This window comes from Phocoena sinus, chromosome 13 (assembly GCF_008692025.1).
Source record: "Phocoena sinus isolate mPhoSin1 chromosome 13, mPhoSin1.pri, whole genome shotgun sequence".
In the NCBI taxonomy this organism is placed as follows: domain Eukaryota; kingdom Metazoa; phylum Chordata; class Mammalia; order Artiodactyla; family Phocoenidae; genus Phocoena; species Phocoena sinus.
Window position 1 is genome coordinate 37,593,988 of NC_045775.1, and position 25,497 is coordinate 37,619,484.

The 25,497-nt window shown below is 45.6% G+C and overlaps 1 protein-coding gene across 3 annotated transcripts in view; it reads left to right on the forward strand.

Annotated features, from left to right (window-relative positions):
• Window positions 1-490: 490 nt before the first annotated feature.
• The window catches only part of PRKCE (protein kinase C epsilon), a 513,799-nt gene continuing 488,792 nt past the window's right edge, over window positions 491-25,497 (forward strand). For 2 of the 3 annotated variants that reach the window (XM_032652451.1, XM_032652452.1), the window contains exons 1-2: window positions 491-1,051; window positions 1,256-1,799. In XM_032652451.1, coding sequence (XP_032508342.1) covers window positions 1,452-1,799 — 348 coding nt within the window. In that variant the 5' untranslated portion in view covers window positions 491-1,051; window positions 1,256-1,451. Of the gene's footprint in view, window positions 1,800-25,497 lie in introns of all 3 variants that reach the window. The other variant, XM_032652450.1, reaches the window with a different exon arrangement.

A 25,497-nucleotide genomic window follows, 5' to 3' on the forward strand; every position in this document is an offset into this window, starting at 1 on the left:
ACCAATACTCCGCAGGCTGCCCTTGCCAGCCACGGTCCGAGGAGGGGTGGGGCCGGGGGAGGGTCCCGAGTCCTCTCCGGCTGCGCGACCCCTGTCACTTCTCCACCCTCGGCTCTAAAAGACAGTGTTGGCCACAGAGCCTGGAGAGATGCGCGGCCCGCTCGTCTCCCGGCGGAGACCACAGACCAGGTATCGACAGCCGGCGGGCTCGCACCCCAGCCCCCAAGGCCGCCACTCTCCGGGGTCCCGCGCGGGGTCCCGGTCTGGCTCCTCCGCCCGCCGCCGCGACCCCGGCAGGCTCGCCCGCTCTCGGTCGTCCTCTCCTCGTCTCACTTTTCCCGTACTGCTCCCCCAACCGGCAAAACTTTCTATTTCCCCAAACACAGGAGCGCGCCCGCGCGCGTGCACACACACACACACACACACACACACACACACACACACTGACGTCTTTTGCGCATTTCCTGCATTAGAGGGAGGGAGACTCGCTCGCACACCGACGGAGGGAGAAGAGACCGAGGGGGAGAGCGGGCGGGCGGGCGGCGAGCGAGCGGCAGCCGAGAGCTGGGACGCCGGGAGCGCGGCAGGCGGGCGCCGGCGCCCGGGAGGTGGGGCCGCGCGGAGTCGCAGTCCCGTCCCCGCCGCCGCGCTGCGCACCGCCCGCTGCCGGCCTGCGCCCCGAGCCTTAGCGGCGGCCACCCCGACTCCCGACCCCGCGCGGATGTGAGATTCCCGACTCCTGGCGCTTCCCGATCGCCGACTGAGGCGCGGCGCGGCTTCGCCCAGGAGGAGGCGGCCGGGCTGGCCGTGTGGCTTGTGGATTTTTAAAAATTTGGCTCCGAGGAGGACCATTTCCTCTCGACATGCATCCCTCCGGATAGACTGCACATCCCTTGGTCCATCCCCCCGCCCCGCGCGGTCAGAGGCAGGCGCTGGGTGTGCGAAGAGGATCCGGGTTGAAATCTGCACCCCCGGTTCTCGTCCCCGCCCCGTCTCACCGCCCCCTCCCCCTCCCGGAGTCGAAATTTCTCGGGGATTATGTTTCGGAAAGGTAGGTAAGCGCCGGGCGCGGAGCCCGCTTCCCCGCAGCCCGGACCCAGTGAGGCGGCGAGGCGACGACACAGCCCCCGCGGCTTGCAGCGGAGCCAGCACCTCATCTCCTCTTCTGGAGGTGCTGCTGTTGGGGTGGGGGGGAGAGACTTGCTCCAAACACGGACGTCCCCCAGCTCTCCCCCCCCTCCCTGTTTTCCGTTAGGAACCCGGCGAGGAAATACATGCACTGGCTGAGAATCGCCCGCGCCAGGGCGCAACGCTACAAGGTGTAGGGAGAGCGTGCGGTGGGGCGAGAGGGGACCCAGGAGTCCCCGTGCTCGGAGCGCCGCGGCGTCGGTTCTTCGTTCCTGCCCTCGAGGCGGACGGAGTGACCCCGGCCCCCACTCCTCGCCCCGACCATGGTAGTGTTCAATGGCCTTCTTAAGATCAAAATCTGCGAGGCCGTGAGCTTGAAGCCCACAGCCTGGTCGCTGCGCCATGCGGTGGGACCCCGGCCGCAGACTTTCCTTCTCGACCCCTACATCGCCCTCAACGTGGACGATTCGCGCATCGGCCAAACGGCCACCAAGCAGAAGACCAACAGCCCGGCCTGGCACGACGAGTTCGTCACCGATGTGTGTAACGGGCGCAAGATCGAGCTGGCCGTCTTCCATGATGCCCCCATCGGCTACGACGACTTCGTGGCCAACTGCACCATCCAGTTTGAGGAGCTGCTGCAGAACGGGAGCCGCCACTTCGAGGACTGGGTGAGTTGGGCGCCTCCTGGTCCAGGAGCGCGGCTCTGGGGTTCCGGGGGAAGACTCTTGGCCTTGGCTTTGGTCGTGGGGCGCAGGGTCTTAGTGCCATCTGAGGTGTGTGTGTGTATGTCTCAATTACTTTGGGGAAGCACAGTCCACTTCGTAGTTGGGAAGAAGTAGGCATTGGGGCAAGGAAGAAGAGACTTGGAAAGAGGGTACGGCCCTCTGCCCCTTCCAGACAGCGGGTGCTACAGGGAGCTCGCAAGCTGGGAGCCCCGAGCCGCCGGTGCTGAAGGTTGGCGGAGAACCCGGCGTCTTCCGCAGGCGCGCGGTGGGCTGGCTGTGTGTGATTGTGTGTGTGTGGGTTCCTCCGTCCTTGGAGAGGCACGTGGAGCCCTAGACTGAAGGCTTCTTGCACGTCCTGGCTTTGTCCTGCGTAGCACTGAGGAGCTGTTTTATCTTTCCCTCCGGGAGGAAGCTAGCTCGTTTCTATTCTGTTGCCTGGCGGTTAGCTCATCTGCTGACATACGGGGAGAAAAATGTCTTCTCCTCTAGTCCCCTCCAGGGTCCCAGAAACATCGGCCGAGCTGGTTTTGCCCAATGCATTGCCTATCCATCCGGAACGACTGTTGTATTCTACAAATGGTTCTGCTAGTGAGTAATTGGAAGTCAGTGCTTTGAATCCGACTTCAAGTTATATCGTTTCCCTGTTTTGATTTTCAAGACACTGTGCAATGAGATACTAAGTATGAGACTGAGTTAATCGATTACATTGTCAAAATATTAGGGACTTGGAAACAGGCCTTGTGCACATACTATAAGCCAAATGCATTAAACCTTGGCATTCGGAGAAGCAGGGAGAAGCAAGCTTGCTTTAGCTCTTTTTTAGAGGGAAGGTGTTCAATTAGGAAATGGATTTCTTTATTTTCAGATTTGTTACATGTTTCCACCAAGAGCAGGTGTGGCTCTGGGTATATATGTTTTCAGGGATTTTTGGTCTACCCCAAAAGAGAGAGATCTGATCCTCATGGAGAGGTGTTTAATTATTGAAGATGAATAACTTCACAATTGTCCTATGGTCAGAGGTTGCACATGAACCACCTTGGCATGTTGCCTTACATACATATACGTGTACGTACACCCGCATATATACACTTATAAATGTATATCTATTTTAAGGATATGGAATTTTAGGGGAAAATAGGAAAAAGCCTCTTCCCTTTATGCTCACAGCTGTGATGTAGTCTGCCCGAAACCATGGTTACGGGGCTTACAGGGAAGCTCCAACAAACCACACCAAGTATAGCCCTAGAAGATTGTGGGAAGCAGGCAAACCTTTATGGAATCCCAAAGAACACAATGCTATTCCATTCCATTCCAGCTCACCAATGGCCCTTGCCACTGCCTCCCTTGCACCACTGGCGTTCCCACTCATTCCCCATTTCCTCTCCACACTGGCCTCCAGTCCTTTCACTCATGAAAGCGGTGCATGTCTGAGGGGGAGCTGAAGGTATTACTAATTTCAAAGCCAGATCTTAACACCAAAAACCTGTGGTTTTCAAGTTGTTGTTGTTGTTTTAGAACATGAAGGGGAAGAAAAAGCTATGACTCTGGTAGTGAGGAGATGGGGCCTTTTGCCGTGTATTCAGATGAAGGAGTTGGACAGGGAGGCAGAGAGCAGGTAGGGCGAACAGCAGGTCTGCTTTTATCCATATGCAGATGCTGGTTGGAGGGAAAGGTGTCTGAGTGTCTCTGATGATGCTTTGCTGGGGCCCACCCAAATGTTGGGCACATTGGGGCACCATCCCCACTTTGGAGCACATCCGGTGAAGTGTGCATTGGGCACTAGTCTTGTTTGGCTATCATTCTCTAAGGTACTCAAATTCACGTTGAACTTGGCCCTAGACCAGATCATCTAGTGCACAGGCAAGTTTCACGGACAAGGACGTTGAGTCCCAGAGCAGCTAAGTGGGTACCTGAGGTCATGTGACAAGCAAAGGGGGCAGAGTTGGAAGGAGGGACCACACCTCCTATTGCTCACGGCTGGCCCAGTGGAGAACTGACCCCTCCGGCCTCCCAGTCTAATTCTCCTTGCAGAGTCATGTGCTGTGGTCCCTGATGTTTTTATTGTACCTGATAATTTAAACTGCTTTCAAAATCAGCGTTTCTTTTGCCTTATAGCGGGTGTGTATTAGATATGACAGGTATTGGATAGATTCAAAGACTTGAGATGCGGAAAGGCCAAAGTCACGGGATGAACCAAGTAGTGGAGCTTGTTCTGTTCGCCCATTGGTGGTTGTTTCCACGAGGGTTCTCTGGCCATTCTGGTTCTTCCAGACTGAGGGTGAGGATGCAGCAGCAGAGGTGACTGGCCCTTGGAAACAGACAAGCTGCCACTGGAATGGCTGAGGTCACCTTTCCCATCCCTGTCGGCCAGGGGACACCCACAGAATCACACCTTTCCTAGGCTCTGGCTTCTGTGCTCTTCACCTGACAGTGATGGAGAGATGTGGCTGAGAAATCTGGCCTGGAGTAAGGAGATGCTGAGGGCCTGCAACAGCCACTTCTCTCAGTGCTGTGGAACATTTCATCCAGCTACATGATGAGTTCCCACGTAGTCACTGAGTTCCTGTTTTGTGCTCGGATCCAACCAGGGACGTTTAGCTCTCTGGGTAATCCAGGAGTAAAAGAGACCATGGGTTACTCTCAGGAGGCTCGGTTTCACTAGGGAAATGACACTGAATAGATCCATATAGACACTTAAGTAGCAATTATGTTATAAATGAGTGGTACCTTAAGTATGTTACAGGAATTCCAAAAGCGAGTGTGCTGGGGTGGCTGGAAGAATCTGGAGGTTCCTGGAAGGAGGCATGAACCGGGTGTGAAATGATGGGTAACATTTAAAGAGACATTTATAAGAGGAGATAGTGTTCCATGGGCACGGACACTCTGGAATAAAGGCAGAGAGTGCCTGTGGTCAGAGACACATGGCTGAAACTGAGGGTGCCTGTCAGAAAGGACAAAGGCAAATTTGAGGTTTCCCAAATTTAAGACCTTTATCTGAGTACTGCCTGTACTATTACATATTTATTTAATATTTTTAAACATTGATGCTTTTATTTCCCACTGAAGCCCCAGTATTCATGAAATCACAGGTTTGGATACTGTAGTTACAATTTTTCTTCATTTATATTAACATAAACATTGGGCCTCTAAAAGAAAAAGAAAAGTTTATCTCAGATGCCTCTTAAAATCATTAGTGCTACGGGGGCCACCCTCTGGAAACACTGGAGCGGGAGAAAGTTGAGAAAATTGAGGTGGATTCTAGAATGTTTAAAACCAGGCTGAGATATTATTCTCCAGACCATGAGAGATGTATCAGTTTTGATGACAAAAGGGATTGCTTTAAAGAAAGCTTATTACAGAGAGAGGGGAAGATTGCATTTGTACTTGAAGCAGAATCCCATTAAATACTATTGTCATAACTTGTTTCCTAAGAACTAGATAATGACGCTACTCAGACTTTGGTGTGCAGAAGAATCACTGGTTGAGGGGCTTAAAAGTATAGGTTCTCCTGCCCCACCTTCAGAGCTTTTCATTCTGTAATTTAGGACGAGTGCTAGGAATACTCATTTTTAACAAGATGTCCTGGAGATTCTGACCAGACCATACCTTAAGAAACACTGAATTAGAATAGAAATTGTGGGCAGGAGAAGTCTCCAGATAATTAATGTACCAAGACTTTGTACATAGAAATGTCCTGAGATTTCTGAATGGACTTTTATCATTCCTAAAGCAAGATTTATAATCAGGATTGGGTAGACTAGAAGTATTGGGATTCCCGTGAGAACCAGAGGCTGAATGGATGCTGGCTGGAGCCGCACTTGCATTTTAGGACAGATGATGGGGGAGCAGGGGGATGGCAGAGAGGGTGGGTGGAGCGTGCCGCTACAGCTGGCTGGTCCTGTCACACTCTGGAGTTTGCTCTTTGTCACCTCAGTAGTCTATATCCTTGGCCTCAGTTCTCTCCTGTTCTCCCCTTCCTGCCTCTGAAGATATCTTTGGTTGGTGTCACTCCCATGCTTCATCCTGTGGAAGAGGCACTCATAACAGTACTAATGACAGAAAGTCATTGTCTGAGAGGTGGCGTGGCAGAGCACCTAAGGGCAGAGCACTGGAGCCTGGCTGCTTGGACTTGAATCTCACCTCTACCACCAACTACTTTCGAGACCTTTAGGGAGTGATATAACCTGTGTTTCTGTTTCTTCCTCTGTAAAAAGTGGGGATAGTACAAGTCCCTACCTGTAATGAAACGGGCTTGTCATGGGGATAGAAGGAACACATAAAGTGCATAAGCCAATGCCTGGCCCTCAGTCAGGGCCTCTGTGAATGTTTAACAACTATAGCTAATCATTGTTATGTCCCCCTAAAACCTACCATGGGGCTGGCCCTAGAGAAGGTTCTTTCCTGAGTTGATTATTATACAGGACCTAAGGAAGCCAGTTTTTCTTAGCCTCCAAATGTTTTTCATTCGGGGAGTCTCATTTGGCAAAGGATGGGACTCTAGTGTTTCTGTTTCATTTTTCCAAAGTAGCGCATTGACAGGGCTTCTCAAAATTATCCCACCCTGCTGACCCTGTTGGATAGGCCGATGCCCCTTTTGGAGAGGTTAGGCTTGGGGGGGCTGGCGATGCCCCTGGGCCCCAAAGCCCTTGGGGAGAGTCTTACAATGCCAAAGCCAAACAGAGGGGCCTAGTGGTTCAGATGGTGGTGCCCTGGGCAGAGCCTGAGGACACGTGTTCCAGTGAAACTACCCTAGCTGAGTCTGTTCTGCTGGTGGCCTGAGCACGTACGTGTTGATATACGCTGCCTAAAGGCCCATCTCCTCTGTCTTTAGGACTCTTGTAAGGCAATCTTTCGGAGGATTTCTGAAAACTTCTATTATCATTTAAATAGAGTGAGGTGGGATGGTCTGGAAAGGGGCACCGAAGCCCTGGGAAGGGTCCACACCCACTTTGTGGGCACCTATGCCTTGAATTCGTCCCCCAGCACCTGAGGTTCCAGATCTCTCCCTGCTCTACTTCCTACCGACTCATATAATCCTTACCATCTAATTAAATATTGCTCCCCACGGTACATAATTACTTATTTAACAACTACCCTAAGAGTGATTCTTGATCCAGTGCTATCATAGAGAGCTGCTTGACTTTGGGTGCCCGAAGTTAAAGGGCCTCGAGCCTCATGGGCTGTCAGACCTTGTCTGTCTGTCCTGTTCCTCTTTCTCTGTCTTTGACCAGCAGCAGATCTAGTGAATATTTAAGACCATCAGCTCCCTAGCTCCTCAGTGGGCCCCTCACCCAGAATCTGTGAGCTCTAACTGCAGGATGCCTGGACCAGTCACTAGCTGTGTGTCTTTGGGTGCGTGACTTAGGCTCTTTAAGTCTGTTTCTTTGCTTGTAAAATGGGAATATAATAGTTCTTACCTCTTAGGGTTGCTGTGAGAAATAAGGGAATCTATGTAAAGTTCTTAGCAAGGGGCCAGGCTACAGTACATTCTAACAATTTTTATTAACATTTGAAGGTTTATGTGCGTGTATTCATAGTTTTAGAATCTTAAATCAGAACATATTGTCCAGTGAAAGATATTTTTCTCTTTGATTTGTGAATGTATTTATATGAGAAGTCTCACATTGTCTAAAAATAAAGTTGATTTAGTTACACTTAACAATTGCCTTTTTGGAAATATTAGAATTACTTGAAATGAGATTGTTTTGGAAAGTCTAGAACTGTGACCACTGGAGTCAAAGGTTAATTGTTTATTGAAGCATTTGAGTAATTGGAAATAAGAATATTTGGGAGCTGCTCTTTTGGTTTTGCTGTACCAATTTCATCTAGTTTCATGGGTTTAAATACATTCTCAGTGCTGTTGACTCTAAATTCCTAATTCCAGCCCATACCTGCTCTTGAGACTCACAACTCATATATGCGACTGCCTTCTTGTCATGGCCATATGATGGTATAAAGGGCATCTCAAACTCAATTATGTCCCAACCTGATGTCCCCCCTCCCCAGTTTAAGCCTCTCGTAGTTTTCCCCATCTCAAGAAACGGCAACTCCATCCTTCCAATTGCCCAGGCCATTCTCGACGCCTCTCATTCTCATGCACCCTGCCCCGTATACAGTCCCTCAAGCAACATCTCTTGTCTCTGCCTTCAAAATATTGTCCCACATCTGATCAGCTTTCCATACCTCTGCCGACGCCACTCTGGCCCAAGTCCAAGTCATCTCATGCCTGGATTATTTCGACAGCCTCCTAAGTGGTACCCCCTGCCCCAACTTCATCAGATCATGTCACTCTGCTCACAAACCTCTCAGGGTAAAAACCCTTATCACCATCTGTAAGGCCACCATGGTCAGGCCTCCTGTTATGACCTCTCTGACCCCATGGCCCAGTACTCCTCACCGTTCAGTCCTCTCCCAGTCACATTGACCCACTTGACACCCTTACACTTACTCACTATGTTCCTGCCTCAGTCTTTGCACCTGCTATTCCATCTTTCTAGAATATTCCTTCCTCAGATGCCCTCATGGTTCAAGTCTTTACTCAAACGTTACATTCTCAGTAAGGCCTTTTCTGACAATCCTGTCTAAAATTTTACTCTTCTCCTTGAAACTTTATATGCTCCTTTCCTGCTTTATTTTTGCTTTTTAGCTCTTATCTATCTTATATATTATATAGTTTTCTTATTTGTCTTCATTTCTAGCACCAGAACAGAGGTTCAATAAATGTGGAGGTTTTTGTTCACTGCTCTATTCTTGGTACTCAGGACAATTCCTGGCACACTGTTGCATTAAAGAATGAATTTAGTCCAACGAAGGTGTATTCCCCTAGCACCCTCTGTGGTCTAGCCCTGTGGTAGATACCGGAGGCTTGATAAAACAAAGTGGTGTGTGGTATCATTCCTGCCTCTGAGGAGTAGGAAGTCTAGTTGGGAAGACCAGTAAGATAAGCAGTTGAGTGAATTCCTTAAACGATCTTTCTGTATGGTTGAAAGAAGTAAGGATAAGGCAGGAGAAGAGGATATTTTATTTTATAAAAATCTATGGGATCCTTAAAGATGGATCTTTTTGTGAGAGAATGCTGTAGTATTTCCATGAGGCAATTTGCACCAAGCTGAAGCATCTCCATCAAGTCTGAGGTTTCTTTATTTTTTATTTTTTTCCAGCCTACTGAGATATAATTGACAAATAAAAATTATATACATTTAGGGTGTACAGTGTGATGATTTACTATACATATACATTGTAAAAAATTATATATGTATATATATATATACAGACAGACATATATATATATTATTTTTCAGATTCTTTTCCATTACAGGTTATTACAAGATATTGAATATTATTTCCTGTGCTATACAGCAGGTCCTTGTCAAACCATTTTTAAGGGTGGAAGCTGTCACAAAAAAATAAAGGTTCCAAAAAGTATGGAGTTTCCTCAAAAAACTAAAAATAGAGTTGCCATATGATCCAGCAATCCCACTCCTGGGCATATATCTGGACAAAACTATAATTCAAAAAGACACATGCACCCCTATTTCCATAGCAGCACTGTTCACAATAGCCAAGACATGGAAACAACCTAAATGTCCATCGGCAGATGAATGGTTAAAGAAGATGTGGTGCATATACATAACGGAGTACTACAGCCATAAAAAGAGAGTGAAATAATGCCATTTGCAGCAACATGGATGGAACTAGAGATTATCATAGTAAGTGAAGTAAGTCAGACAGAGAAAGACAAATACCATGTGATATCACTTATACGTGGAATCTAAAATATGGCACAAAAGAACTTATCTGTGAAACAGAAACAGACTCACAGACATAGAGAACAGACTTGTGGTTGTCAAGGGGGAGGGGAGGTGGGAGAGGCATGGATTGGGAGTTTGGGATTAGTAGGTACAAACTACTATATATAGAATGGATAAACAACAAGGTTCTACTATATAGCACAGGGGACTATATTCAATATCCTGTGATAAACCATAATGGAAAAGAATATGAAAAACAATGTATATATATGTATAACTGAGTCACTTTGCTGTACAGCAGAAATTAACACAACATTGTAAATCAACTATACTTCAATAAAATAAATTTAAAATAAAAAAAAATAAAGGCTACAAATGCTGTATAACCATTACGGAACAAAATGATTGTCTGAGGTTTCTGAAAGAGGGAACTGTATACCCTGTGGGTGCTCAGGGCCCATGCAAGGTGCTGTGATAGGGGTAGAAGGAAAAGGCCCGCTTGTCTTTCCTTTGCAGAGTTTAAAACTAAGTTTAAATTCTCATAAGGGCTTTAGATGCAACACCCTTTGTAATTGGCAGCAACAAGAAGTGAAGTTTTGCATTCCAGCACCTGAACTCACAAAGCTCCTTGAAGCACATGCAGACAAAGCTTCCAGGGGTTTCACTTAGTTGAAAAGAACTCTGGAGCAGGCCTGCAGTATTTAACAGAAGTAAAAGCTACACTTGGCAAAACATTATATTTCTCTTCAAGTCCCTCTGGGTATATATGGGCTTGTTAAGTAATTACAATCTATTATAATGCTAATTAGCAGGCTGCACCTGTTTGGAATCTAATTTTCTGGCAGAAACCATGCAAAGTGGGCAAAACTCTGCACTGTGCTGGGAGAACGGGAAGGACAGGGACGGACTGTTGTCCTTGTACCTCGCCGACCTCTAAACAGAATGGAAACTCCGGACAGAATACGACTGAGCTCTGTAGTATCTATTGCCTGGGAAGAGGAGGGGCACAAGCCTGTCACCAGATCCAGGTTCAGGAATGAGGACCTCCCCCCCATCCCCCATCCTGGTCCCCTCTACCTCACCTTGAAGTCTCAGAGAGTTAGTTTTGAAGCTAGTCACTTTCATTTGCCAGCAAGGAATAAACTCATTGAGCTACTGACCCAGCTTCAAGGTGTAATCAGGTTCAAGAAGGGTTTAGCAGGTGCATCTATGATTAATTATTGATGAAAAAATTGACTTGGAGTTTGCTTATGTCCTTCGTGAATAGATTTGTTTGTTTTTTTCAGACTAGAGCAACTCTTGGTGCCCATTGTCTTTCTGCAGCCAGATGGAAGCATCTTGTTTTCTTCTTTTAAAATAAATTCTGGGTTTATTTATGTATTAGGAAAAAAAGACTTTTTTTTTTTTTTTTACGTCAGTCATGGAGTCATAGAAAAATTGAGAAGAGATACAGAGATTTCCCATACACCCCCTACGTATGCATGTGACCCCTCATTATCAGCATCTCCCACCAGAGGTACATTTGTTACAACTGATGAACCTATACCATAATCAAAATCACCCACTGTCCATAGTTTACATTAGGGTTCGCTCTTGGTGTTGTACATTCTGTGTTTGTACAAATGTGTAATAACATATATCCATCATGATAGTATTATATGAAGCAGTTTCACTGCCCTAAAAATTCTCAGATGTAAGCATCTTGTGAGCAGACGTGTCTTCAACGCCAGTCAGAGTATGAGCCACTCAGAAGGTGCATGTAACCTACTCACTCCTCCGTGGGTTGAGTAAAAGGTTGCTTCTTTGGAGTCTGTCTTGTAGAATCTTAAATAAGCAGCACTCTTTCATCAGGCGAACTTAGCTTCTGCCCCTCTTAGAAGTTCATCATCCAGTACCCTGCTGAAAAGAGGGATGGTGGAACCCACAAAAGATTCTAACCAGTCGACAAAGAGGAGTCTTCCTTCATTGTTCCAGCCATCCTTTCAGCCATTTAGTGAATATTCACTGAATACCTTATATGCCAGGCACCATGCTAGAAGCTGGTCCCCGATCTCATGGAGTGTATAGACTAGTAGGAGACACAATATTAATCAAGGAATAACACAAATGTCCTGGTATGTAAAATTACAGCTAAGAAGGAGAGCTCTTCACAAAACTTTCAGAGCCTGGGGACACCTAGACCTCACCTCTTCAGACTTGGATTGGCTAATACCTTTTTCTTTCCCTGAAAAATTTGTTGAATGGTGAGTCAGGTGACTTCTATTACCAAGTGGCATTGGACCTTAAACTCCACATCCGTGAAAGCAGGAGTTTGCACGGTCTAGAGACTTAGTAAGGCCTGTGTGAACAACGATCCTGACTTGGCTCTCTGCATTTGGGGCCTTGACTGTGCTCAACCTAGCACTTGATAGTATTTTATCTTTATTGGTCTCCATGTAGCTAAGTCTTGTCTCCCCTGAGAAACTTCCAGCTTCTGCCTTTTCCCCTCCTCATCCTTCTTTGTTGTTGTGATCAAAATCACAAAGGTATTTTTGAAAGCTCACTTCTTCGCCTAGTGTTCAAGGCCCACAAAAATACACTTATTTTTTAAAATGGAGCCCTCTGTATCCTTGAGCCATTCAAAGGATATTCTAAAAACAAACAAACAAGCAAGCAGAATTTCTAGAATGCAGGGTCTGTGAATCCATCTCTCTACCTTCCAGACTGATGATTACCTAAAATGTTTTGGGCAGCTGATCGAATCATCAATCAGCCAGCAAGGATGGAGCATGTGATCGACCAGTATTTGCCAGCATATCTTTCAAATATTTTCAGGTTGCTGTGATCAAAGAGTTTGGGAAATGTTACAGAGTCAAACGCACATTAGTATATTAAAGACTCCAAGATGGCCTGTAGCAAAGGGACTTGTATAACTCTGTATGGAACCACTTATTTCCAAAATTATTTTGTCATAGAATGCTCTTACTTGTTAAAAACTGTTAGCACCATAAAGCTAATGTTTTGTGGACGTATTTTGCAAAATATTATAATTAGAAAAAAGAAAGAATGGGCTTCCTCAAGTGGGCCACTTGGGCATTCAAAGGTAACACCCTTTTATGAAAGTGAACTCGAGGAACTGTGGGAATTCACAGGAGGGGGGATTACTGTGGGTTCTGATAGTTGGCAGAGGCTTCTCGGTAAGATTTGGAGCCAGTCCTTGTAGAAAATGGAATCTGAATAGACAGGGAAGGGAGCCTCTAAGTTGAAAGGAGACCATAAAGAACATTGGACTGGTGGTTTCTAGCATTTTGGGTTATGAGGGCAGTCAGGAAATCAGTGAGATTAAAGTAAGAATGCAGTCCAAAAATAATTGCTTCAGTAACAAAACACACACAAAAAAACCCCAAGCATTAAGTTATCCAATAAAAGGGAACAGTGAGTAGCATGGGGTATTCATTCATTAATCTATCCATCTGTCTAGCTGGCCAGCCAACTAACCAGCCGGCCATTCAACAAATATATATTGAATAGTTTCTATGTTCTAGGAATTTTGCTCAGAGCACAGTGTTGAACAAAATCACTCATGATATGTTGAACTCTTTATTAGCAAGGAAAACCATCCTGAGGGCTAACCTCAATCTCTCATCCGGTATTTCCAGTTAATTTTCCTTTATTTCTTGATAGGCCTAATAGAGATGGAGAATAGCTTTGTAGCATCCTTCATGTAACTGAGTGGTGGCTTGTCCAAATTCATGAACATAAAAAAAATTGTGTGGGCTTTGGAGTCAGTCCATCTTGGGTTGAATTCTGGTTTATCAGTTTTGGCTGCATGATCTTGGGCAAATTATTTAACTTATATCTGTACCAGCCTCTTATCTATAAAGGGGAATAAGAGCTGTCTTGTAGAGTTATTGTAGTATTAGATGAGAAATGTAAAAGTGCCCAGCTTCTAGGAAGTTTTAAAAAAATGGTAGTTAATTATTATCGGGAAATATCTGCCATTAATATTTCTTACTAGATACAGGTAAAATTGTGCTTTGTCTGAAGATTTTGTTCAGTAATTCCCAGCTAAGGAGTCTTAAGCAAAACCTTTTTCAGTCCCTACTTCCCTCCCTCCCTGAAATGAGCTAGCAACAGGAATTCAGGGTTTGCTAATTCCAAGTGTGCAGAACTAGAATCCCACACTTAGCTCTTCTTAGGTGACCCCTTGGGGTGGGAGGTACAGGGAACATAGATGCCCTGCCCTTGGGCTCTCTTTTGGTCCTGATGGACCGACCTTCCCAACAAATTGCTCCCTCTTGCCTTTTTAAAAAGCAGAGACAGTGTTGCAGTTTGACCTGAACAACACCTGCGTCAGTTTGTGAGCCTAATGTGGTAACTGAGGTTTGAGGGGTTTTTAACAGCCCAGTTTGCTGTGGTCCAGGTGTATGTCCCACTTCTCTGGGCCAAAGCATCTGACTTCATTTCCCTACTATGCGTGTCTTCTGTAAGCCCAGCCTCCAGTGCAGTGCGTGCCGATCGCTCTGTTGTCCTAGCCGAAATGCTGGCAGCACCCAAAGCCACTCCATTTAGAGAGTAGGACTTTGCTTTTGACCCAGACACTGGAATTGCTAAGGAGTACCAAGAGTTGAAGAAGAGCCAGTCTTTTGAAAAGATTACTGTGTGCTCATAAGGAACTATACATTTACTGGTTAATTTTCTGTTAAGACCCTTGGTCTTTCAGCTCAGATTTCATTTTAGATAATTTATATTGAAATAACAAAAATAAGTGTGGCAGATAGCTCATCTGCCCTTCTTTATGGGTCAGTTCTCAGAAACTGCCTTTTCTTCTCTTCAGTCATAAAAGTCCTTTTCTTCCTTCAAATCCTTCTTCAGACTTCACCCAGGAGCAGCAGGTCTGGTTCTTTTGTAGCTTTATGACTTTGTGAAGATTCACTTAACATCCTCAAGCTTTGGTTTCCTAGTTTATGAAAAGCGTTAGTACTAGTTTTCATTTTAGAGAAGACTATCTCATTTAAGTTACAGGTGCCTGAGTACTAATTCAGGACGACAGCTTTAGGACTGGTTTTCGTATCTTTATTAGGCTGGTTCTCCGGAATCCGGAGGATTTGTGCGAGAGTTGTACGGTAGCACTAAATCCCCTTTCTGGGTGCTCAGAACCAAGGATAGTCTCCCCCTGCCCCAGGAGCTTGTAGGATAGAGTCCAGCCCCATCATCCTGCCAGACATCCAGGGCTCTGCGTGGCTTGCCCCCTTCCCTGTTTAGCGGATCCCACATCTTCTGCGCTAGGAACCTCCTCCGCGAGGGCTTGTTTCTGTCCTCTGCGCCCAGTGTTTCCTTGTGCTCTGATTCCCCATGTCCATCCTCCTGGGATATTCTTGCCACCCAACCAAGTCTCATCCTTTTTGGGCCATCATTCGTAGAATTCTCCAGGCTACTGCTCTTTTGGCCTTTGGAATCCTGGTGAGGTTTCCCATCTGTGCCCTCCCTTTACAAGTATTGCTGTCTGCTGTTGACGACCCCATACCCTCTGTCTCTGTTCTCTCACAGAGGCAGCAAAGGTCTCTGAGAGGAAAAACTTGTGCCATTTTGTGCTAACACTTGGCGTATTGCCTTGAACATAATAGATACTTGCTGGGCCAAAAAATTTGAACGTTAAATACAGTGAGATTTGCCTAAAAAAAGATGTCCTTTAGATGTTTGTTCTGGGGTGTTCTCCTTCCTTCTATGACAGAAAAGAATGTCATATTTTAAAAATTACACACACACACACATCTGTATGTGCTTTAAAAAAGAAAAAGGCAAGAGAGAGTGCTGATACATGGGGAGGATTTTTATCTTTTACTTTTATTTCAGCATTTTAAAAAAAATTAATAGACTTTATTTTCTAGAGCAGTTTTAGGTTTACAGAAAAATTGAACAGGCAGTACAGAGAATCCCATAAACTCCCTCTGTCCCCCCCACCCCAGGTTTCCCCAATTATTTAATAGATATGTTGACTTTGAAAAAAAGCAGGGGAAAGATGCAACACAGCCACTGCAAACTGAGGCAGGTGGTGTCATGGTTAAATGCAGAGGCTTTGCATTAGAGGGAGGTGGGTTCTAATCCTGGTTGTACCACTGAACCAGCTGTGTGACCTTTTGACAAACTGGGTAACCACTCTGAGCCTTCATTTCTTCATCCGTAAAACAAGGTCAGTAATCTCTACCTATTACTATCGTGTTGTTTGAAATAAATAATATAATGCATAGAAAGTGCTTAGAAAAGTGCTTCTCACATGATAATCACTTTAAAATGTTAGCTATTATTATTATTATTCTAATTCTATTGTAAAAAATAAATTGTAGATGATGTGGTTTGGGATTTACGATGTCAGAGTCCATTTGATTTGATTTTCTGTGTTGGAGGGTGACTTGGGCTTGGGGCTTGCTTTTTGTCTGAGGCCCGTGTCTCCGATAGACAGTAGTTCTTGTTGTCATGAGTGACATAGGAGATGACTGTGGTTTGCCGAGTTTGTATTTGCTGTCTGCGTCAGGCATTTATAGACCAGCATACATTCACAGAGTGCTGTGTTCACAGTGGCTTGTTTATTCTTTATCAACTCAGCTCCGCTGCTAATGAGCTGTGTGACCTTGGGGAAGAAATGTAACCTCTCTGATCTTCAGTTTCCTCTACTGTAAAATAGGAATAGTCATATTGGCTCTGCCTACCTCATGGTGTTGAAAGACTCATTTACTATACCTCTGAAAAATGAAATATGTCACACACATGTTAAACAGCGATGATGAACCACTTTGGGATTTGGGGGAGGGGTGTGGCATTTTCATGTGAAGTTTACAGATGGGAAAATTGAGGCTAGAGGTTGTCCCTTGGCAGGGACTAGGGTGAATCTTATCTCCCCAAAGTCCCTGATAAAACTGAGCGGTGAGCAACATTTGGATTTCTGAGCCAAACAGTCTGCCTTACCCTCACATTGTTAGGGCTGAGGATTTAAAATTGATCTGCGGGCTTTGTTTCTAGGAAACTGGCGTCTTAGAAGCCCACCCCCACAAGCAGGAGAACATGTCTCTTTCTCCTTGCTTCCTTATCCCTTCTTGGCTCTTAAAATTTTTGTCTTTATCACTGCTTATCATATGACTGGGCACAGACAACCGAACGCCAACTATTTTAAGGGGAAAAGGGGAGGAAGACAGATAAGGCAGTGATTCAGAAAAGAGCAGGAAAGTGGAGTCATGTGGTCATCCCCTGTGGGTGGGATGTACAGAAGTTTTTGAGACTGAGAAGGCCTCCTGAGTGCCTGGAGAGTAAATTAGGCCTGTCGTGAATGTGTTTTGAAGCCCTTCCCTGTGCTGGGAGAGATTCAGGGCCCAGAAGGAGCACAGGATCCACAAGTCATGCCCTCCGGCCCTGCTCTGTGTCTGGGGCGTGCTAGGTGCAGTGGAGGCTCCAAAGGAGAGGCCTTGGCGCCTGCCCCCTGGGAATAGGAAAGGGTGAAGCGATGCCCACTTGAAAAGACCGCTCACATCAGTTTCAGAGTGAGAGGAAACTGGGTCTTGTCCTAACCTATTGGTGAAGGTATAAATTAGTGAAGCCTTTTTTTAGAGAGCAGCCTGGCTGGTAGTATCTGTAAAAACCAAAATGTATATAATCCAGATAATATTTATAATTAATTCCATTGTTAGTTATCAATCATATGGATATGTTACACCGATACTATTTGAGATCCAAACCATTGCTTGTCCCTCATGGCTGAAGGGGGGGCCATGTTGGTGCCCACATACCGTGAAGACTGCCATGTGACTTCTCTGATGGAATTGGGATTTTAGACAAGGGAGCATCATTTGACCCTTTCAAATGTAAGTCGATTAAGAACTTTCAGAGCTTTCGTCTATTTTTTTGTAGGAGGATCTGTTTTTCTTTTTGATGGGGAAAGACATGAGAAAAGAGAATAAGGGTACATCTTGTTGAGTTTTTCAAACCACGGGTCAGGGCCCATCCACTGAGGTCATGAGATCAATTAGGTGGCTCTCAAACAGCGATTTTAGATATGGAAATAGAATAGAACAATGTCAAAATGACCAGAATGCATTGCAGGCAGTAAGCATAAATATTACTTTAGAAAACTTTTGCTTCAGTTTTATGTGAGTATTATTTATATGATGATCTTAATTCTCACTGTGGGTTCCAGTAAAAATTTTTAAAAATTTGAGAAACATTGGCGTAGAACACAATTTCTAATTTAACAGACTTTTTTTTTTTTTTTTTTTTTTTGCGTTATGCGGGCCTCTCACTGTCGTGGCCTCTCTCGTTGCAGAGCACAGGCTCCGGACGTGCTGGCTCAGCAGCCATGGCTTATGGGCCTAGCCGCTCCGCGGCATGTGGGATCTTCCCGGACGGGGGCACGAACCCGTGTCCCCTGCATCGGCAGGTGGACTCTCAACCACTGCGCCACCAGGGAAGCCCTTAACAGACTTTTGATGAGTACCAGTAAGAGGGAGATAAGAAAGGAAAGAAGATAGGTTTCCCTGCATTCAATAAGCTTCCAGTTGGACTTCCCTGGTGGCGCAGTGGTTACGAATCCACCTGCCAATGCAGGGGACAAGGGTTGGATCCCTGGTCGGGGAGGATCCCACATGCCGTGGAGCAACTAAGCCCGTGTGCCACAACTACTGAGCCTGCGTGCCACAACTACTGAAGCCTGTGTGCCCTAGAGCCCACGTGCCACAACTACTGAGCCCGCATGCTGCAGCTACTGAAGCCCGCGAGCCTAGAGCCCGTGCTCCACAACAAGAGAAGCCACTGCAATGAGAAGCTCATGCACTGCAACGAAGCCCCAACACAGCCAAAAAAAAAAAAAAAAACGTAAGCTTCCTATTTCCTCACCCCCAAAATTCCATAAAGGCGGTGGCTTTTGAAGAATGGGTGGGATAGACTGCTTCTGGAAAACCTGCCTGAGGCTTCCTTAGTGAACAAGTTCACAACCATGTAGGATGCAAAAGTGACCTGATGAACTGAAATACCTTATGTTCTCAAAGAGCCCCCATCTCCTGACACCCCTGCAAATGGCATTCAGTATCAGATAGTGGTGCCTCAGGGTCCATGCGTGGAACTATCCGAAGTTCAAGGTTAGAGAGCTCCGTTCGCGCCCTGTGATGTGTGGCACTAGCTACACTTCAGCAGCACAGAATAGTTTTGCACTTTTTCATCAGGAATGTGGTGTCTTTGGAAAATAATGTGTTTTGACCTCACCCCTCATGGCACTGCACAAGGTTAATACATTTGTTCAAAAACCTGTACTGTTTCTCTTGATTTTCCCATCAAACTTGTATGGTGGTAAATAGATGTTCTCCCTCGTAATTTAACATTCGAGGACAACAAGACCCAGGGAAGTTAAATGATGAATTGGAGGCTGGGGCAGATGAATGAGGACCTGGGTCTCTTGGTTTTTAGGATGAGGCTATTTACTGCACAGGTACAGGTATATAGTCTCCCAAACACACTGACCTAGGGGACCCAGGGCCTGGTCCAGAAAGTATTGATATCAATACCATTATACACTTGATACTGTTATATATTTGTACATTTAAGCTGTATTCAAAAGGCATTCAGATGAATCAAAATTCCTTCCTAGGGCTTCCCTGGTGGCGCAGTGGTTGAGAGTCCGCCTGCCGATGCAGGGGACATGGGTTCGTGCCCCGGTCTGGGAAGATCCCACATGCCGCGGAGTGGCTGGGCCCGTGAGCCGTGGCCTCTGAGCCTGCGCGTCCGGAGCCTGTGCTCCACAACGGGAGAGGCCACAACAGTGAGAGGCCCGTGTACCACAAAAAAAAAAAAAAAAAATTCCTTCCTACCTTTCTCTTTCCCTCCTCTTGCTTCCCTCTCTCTCTCTCTCTCTCTCTCTCTCTCTCTGTCTCTCTCTGTCTCTCTGTCTCTCTCTCTCTCTTAGGAATGAGCAGATGGAGGAAAGGTCCATGGAGCATTTTCCCTCCAGCTGAAATTATGCAAAAACTGCTATTTAATAAGAGATATTCACTTAATGCTTATGTATAGATGGAAAACTCTAAGAGCTCAGAGCGTAGGTGATTTGATCAAAGTGAAAACTCCAGTAGAGACAGTGAAAATATGAGAAAACAGGTTTCCTCATTCCTATCAAGGTGATTGTATAGCTCTACCACATTGGATCCAACCATCACCCACCTACCAGGCTTCCATCATCCATCATTTTCCATCCATCCCATTTATTGGTCATAAGTTAATGCCAATACCATGTGTCTAGAACTTTTAGTAAGGGAAGTTGATTTATTTATTTATTTATTTATCTTTTCAGTTTGCTCTTCAGCTGTTGACTGGGGCAGATGATCAGACCACCTTTGGGCTGACGAAAGTTGAAACTTGCCTGTTTGATGAGATGACCATTTGCCTGTCTCTCTGGGGTTGGTCTTTACATGTCAAGGGGATGGTAAAAACCGTGATGAGGGGTAATTTTAAAAAAATAAGTTCCCTTTTTCTTCCCCCGACTTCCAGAATTCTCTGGAGTGTCCGGATACCTTGATTTTGTAATTCAGCCTACTGTACTGACAAGATCCTTCCTTTCAAGTTGGAGTAGGGTTTCCCAAAATGTGTTCTGCAGAATAAAACAAGTTATTCTTTCAAAAAAGGAATCCATTCAAAAAAGGAATGCGTGTCAAGTAGATTTGGCAAACAATGGATTAAATAAAGCAAAACACTTATTGTAGGACTTTTCAGAGCCTTTAATATGCTGATTTCCATTAGTCTTCTGGATGGCAATTGAGTGAATAGTGTTCCCAGACTCATTTGGCCATACAACACTGTTTTGGGGACAGTCCTTATATATCTTTAAGTAGTATCATTTAGGAAGTACTATCTGAGAATCTGGCCTCTACCATATAAAGCAAATACTACATATTTGGGGCTGTTGACCAAGGGAGACTGATGTGGTGAGCAGGAAGGGATCATTATTAGTTTCCGTTAATCTTTTAATTAATTTATTTATTATTTTATTTTATTATTTTTTTTGCAGTACACAGGCCTCTCACTGTTGTGGTCCCTCCCGTTGCGGAGCACAGGCTCCGGACGCGCAGGCTCAGCGGCCAGGGCTCACGGGCCCAGCCGCTCCGCGGCATGTGGGATCTTCCCGGACCGGGGCACGAACCCGTGTCCCCTGCATCGGCAGGCGGACTCTCAACCACTGCGCCACCAGGGAAGCCCCCGTTAATCTTTTAATCATTAAGTCTAGACCTTTGTTTTTTAAAAATAGGATCCCAAGCCTCTGACCCTAAAGGGAGAGAAGCTGAGGCTGGACAGTTGTTTTTATATGAAAAAAGGAGTGCAAATAGGGCTTTTATTAGTAGGATTTTCTACATGATATTCTAGTAGTTCATTGTTGTTCTGTCTTTAGCCAGTGACATTATAAAGCAGTCGCCAAGCTAATGTTATGGTTCCTGGGGTCATTCATATGGAATTACATGGGCTGAGGTCAGAGGCCCGTGGTTCCTCCTCCTTCCTGACTCAGGTCAGGCTGAATAGTATCCAAGTGCCATTTAACTCTTGCTCCTTCTCTTCAGAAATCACTTGTTACTGGGTTGCTACCAATCAACTCTATTGTGGAGGCATGTTTTAATATTTCATCTCCTTGTGTTTATTAGAAAAGATTGGGAGAAAGCTACATGCAAAGTTCTGAGTGTGATCGTGGGAGCTGACCTGCAGTTAAAAAATGTGAAGGAGGCAAAGATTGATTTCAGGTTTTCATGTCTTTGAGGGCCCCAGTCAGGGTTCCTGGGTTCCTCTTGGCTGATAAACTCATTTACACTGGGGTGTCCACACATAATGAGTTACACAGGCTGGAGAGGGGGCAGTCCTTCACCCAGAGGGCGATATCTCTACCTCTGGAGTTTTCAGATGTCAGTGATAGGTGAAGGTGAGCTTTTTTGGCGGGGAGGAAGCTTTCAAACCAGGTACTGTCCTGTGACCAGGCTATTACTGAGACTATGTCAAGGGCTAGGGTCTTCACATAAACCTTCAGCAGTGGGTCAGGACCCAGCTCACCTATGCTGAGTGGACATATCTCGAGATCACCTCACACTGAAATGCTTGTCTCCCTCGTCTGTGAGGGATTAGTGCTTTTCCGCTTTAAAGGAAAAACAGGCCATCAATTACTGAGGAATTTTATGGCACTGTCCAAAGCACAGTTTGGAAGCCAAGGAAAAATAAAACTCCAGCTTCTTTATGGAAAGTCAAATGTAAAAGAGAGATTGCTTCCTGAAAAGAGGGAGGCACTGCCTAAGGGGAGTGGAGGGATAGGAGACTTGAATTTAGTCTGTAGAAACTCATCTTCTGGTACCCCTGAGGATTTTAGGAGAACTCCGGGCTTCAAACTGATGAACTTGAAGGCAAAGGGAAGCAGGGGTTGAACTGTTCGGAAAGTAGGTGAGAAAAGTGATTATTTTTGGTAGCAAGATTTTTGTGTTTGGATTATGCCTGCTGTAGATCCAGTATCTTAATTTACATTCGCCTCAGCAAGGCGAAGAATTCCCTAGGTCATTCATACACCTGATTCCAATTCGAGGCTTGTTAAATGTTGGAGAAGGAAAGGAAGGGGTGGTGTGGAAGTTTCTGAGGCTGGCTGACCAGGGAGAAAGCAGACAGATCCTGGGGGCTGGACTTCATCATAAATTACAGACAAACAGAACACTCTAGAACATTGTATGTTGCAAAGCAAAGTAGGAGCAGCACAAGAAAGCACTCTGTACACATACGTGAAGCAGTCTCCTTTCTAGAAAATGTTTCCTCAAACTAGGAAGACCCAGCAAGCCTTGTATCATCTTAACCTAAGCCTTCAACTCTTTTCAGCTGTCCTTTTCTGACAGTGGATACACATGATGCTGTAAGTCTTTGCTTTCATGCCTTTATCCCATCTCAGGAGCAGTGGGGGGATTGTGACCGTGTGGGGGGAGTAGTCATTTCGCTGTCATTTCTTGTTTCAGAATTGGAGTGAATCTGAATGAATAATAACAGTTGCATTTAATAAATTCTCCTGGGTATTGGCTAATTTTAAACCGGTCAGACGAGTTTTAAGGTCCATGTGGTTTGGGGAAATTCAGCGGTGCATTTCCTCGTTTGGTCACCCCTTATTTCCCTCTAACTTTGTTCCTTTTCAGCAAGCTGGTCTACTTGGCACAGTTATCTTTGATCATCTGAGGTAGGGAGGAGGGGAGACTGGGGAGGGGCTGGGCTGAAGGTCATGCAAGAAGCATTCAGGCCTCTGCTTGTTAGCCAGCACCGCTGGGAATTCCCAGGGGTCTTGGGGAGCTGGCCTTCAGCTCGCAGAGGGCCCCAGGAGGGAGGCCGCCATCCACCAGGAAGCTTCCAGCTAGCACATGCCGGGCAGGGGAGGGGGCAAAACTCTGATGGTGGAAATGAAAGTATCTCAGCATTTTGCTTCTTTTCCTCCAAGTCACTGCCTCCACTCCAGGCTCTGACATGAGCAGCTTTAGCCTCTCTACGTTGACTTTCTGGCTTGGCTCTACAATCATGGTGGTTAATGGATGCCAGGTGTGTTGGTTTTTTTGGCGAAGTTATTTACTACCAGAGTGGGGAGATCTTCTGGGTCATGGGAAGTTCAGGGAGCCCCAAGACAGCGTCACTGGAGGGGATCATTACCAGAATCACCCGCAATCTCAGGATGTCTGCCCCCACCTCCCCTTGCTTCTCTGCTAGATGTTCAGCCCTGTCGACGTTTCATAGCTCACCTGAGCAGGTGCCCCCAGTAGCCTGTATTTTGATAATTGTTTGCCTCACAGGGCAAGCATTACAGTGATCGAAGTGTTGCTCTGTGAAGGAGATTTTTAAAAACCAAAACAAGTGCAACAAAACCATTTAAAACATTTTAATAATTTCTTAAAGGATGCAGAGCCCTTTCCTCGCCTAACACATGCAGTTCAGAGTGACATCAATAAAGACTATATTTTTACACTAAGAGGAGAACTCAGTTCAAGGCTGGAGTGTAGATAGAGAGAAGGATGGTTCTGCTTGAAGTAAATTCTGACCCACCCACCAAAGGAAAGCCAGGAAGTGGCGCCAGGGGGTGCAGATACCAATAACCCTTTCATTCTCTACCGGACACACACATTGTTCCATTGTGATGGAAGATTTGTTGTAATGAAGAGGGTAGTGAAAAGCTCAGTCCAGGTTCTAGGGAGGTTTGGAGTAAAGGCAGCACACGCCCATCTTTCTGTGGTTAGTCACTGCTAGTTGCTGAAGGAGGGAGGTGTCAAGCATCTCCATTCTTCCCTTTTGTCTTCCTCATTTCTAGATCATTCATTCATTCATTCAACAAATCATTAGGGAACCCCTGCCTTGTGCCAGGCATCAAGCCAGGCCCTAGGGATATAACTAGGTCATGATAGATGTATGCACCCTGACCTCAGAGGCCTTCCAGTCAAATTGGGGGACAGATAAGCAAATGGGCAATTACACAGTATGGAAATGCTGTGACGTGTGCCACTTTAAAGGGGCCTCGAACTAGGTTGTGGGGTTGGGAGAGGCTTTTGGGACAAGATGACATTTAAGCAGAGACCTAAAATGAGAAACTAAAAACGTGGCTGCATTGTGAAGTGGGGTGGTGGATGGGAGTGGGTTGGAGGCGTGGGCAAGAGTAAGATTTTTTGTCAGCTGGCCCCTCCCTCCCCCTCCCTCCCCCTCCCTCCCCCTCCCTCCCCCTCCCTCCCCCTCTCTTCCTGTCTCCCTCCCTCCCTTTCTCCCTCCTTCTCTCCCTTCTTTCCTTAAGAATTAATCCTTGGATCATGAGGAACTACTTTGCGTGCATAGCAATTTGTGAGTTTGAGCTCTATTCTGGGGGCAACAGGGGAGCCAGGGAAAGAGTTTCAAGCTGAGAAATAGCCTGACCAGATTTGCAATTTATCACCCTGGAGAATGGACCAGAGATCCCTAAGATTGAAAACTTAGGGAACTGTGGTAGTTAGCCCGTTAGAGATGCCGGTGACCTGGAGTGGGAATTGGCAGGGCTGATAGTGATTGGAGAAGGCAGAGCTGGTGGTGGATTGAACACGGGGATGAGGGTGGCTAGGATCTAGGATGAACCTCACGTTTCTGGCTTGAGCCATGGAGTGGCTCTGGGTGTTCTTTACTGAGATGGGTAATTCAGAGGAACGGGTATCTTTGTGGGTGCTGGGGTCTTTGATGGCTGCTTTAGATCTGCTTTGGGGAATTTCATCTTGGAATAGATAGGGCTGTTTAAGGTAGCGAACATGAGGACAGTTGAAACGTGAATTAAGTGATAGAAAGTCTGCAGAGATAGTGGGAAGTGAGATGAGCATATCACTAGCTTTTCCTGCCCTCTTTTCTGCCCGCACAGTGTAAATATCAACCATATTTTACATGAGTCTGAAATATCCTTTAGGACCAAATCAACGAAGTTGGTGGTTCATCCACTGATCCAGGAGAAAAGCTTTGTTTCTTTGTTGTAACAAGGGAATTTTGACTTACCTGGCTTTTCTGCCTTCCTCAAGTCTTTCTTTTTGGTTTTCTTGGATTATATGTGTATGTAAATACTTCATTATTGAAATTTTGGGCTTTTCTGCTTAAACTTTTAATATTCTACCCATGTTCACATGCATTCGGAATATACAGTATAATTCTTTTGAATTATATAGTGCAAAATATTCTTAAAATGTCCTTTTTTTAAATTAAAAAAAATAAAAGAAACCAAAGTTAAGATTTAAAATTTTATTTTGGTATTTGTTACTAGTGTGATGTATAATTCTAGTTAAGGATCAGGTTTTAAAAATCTCTCCAATGTTGTTACATTCTGCAGATTGCAAATGTTTTGCAACAGCTCTTGCCAAATAAAAAATGCATGTGCTAGTTAAGGG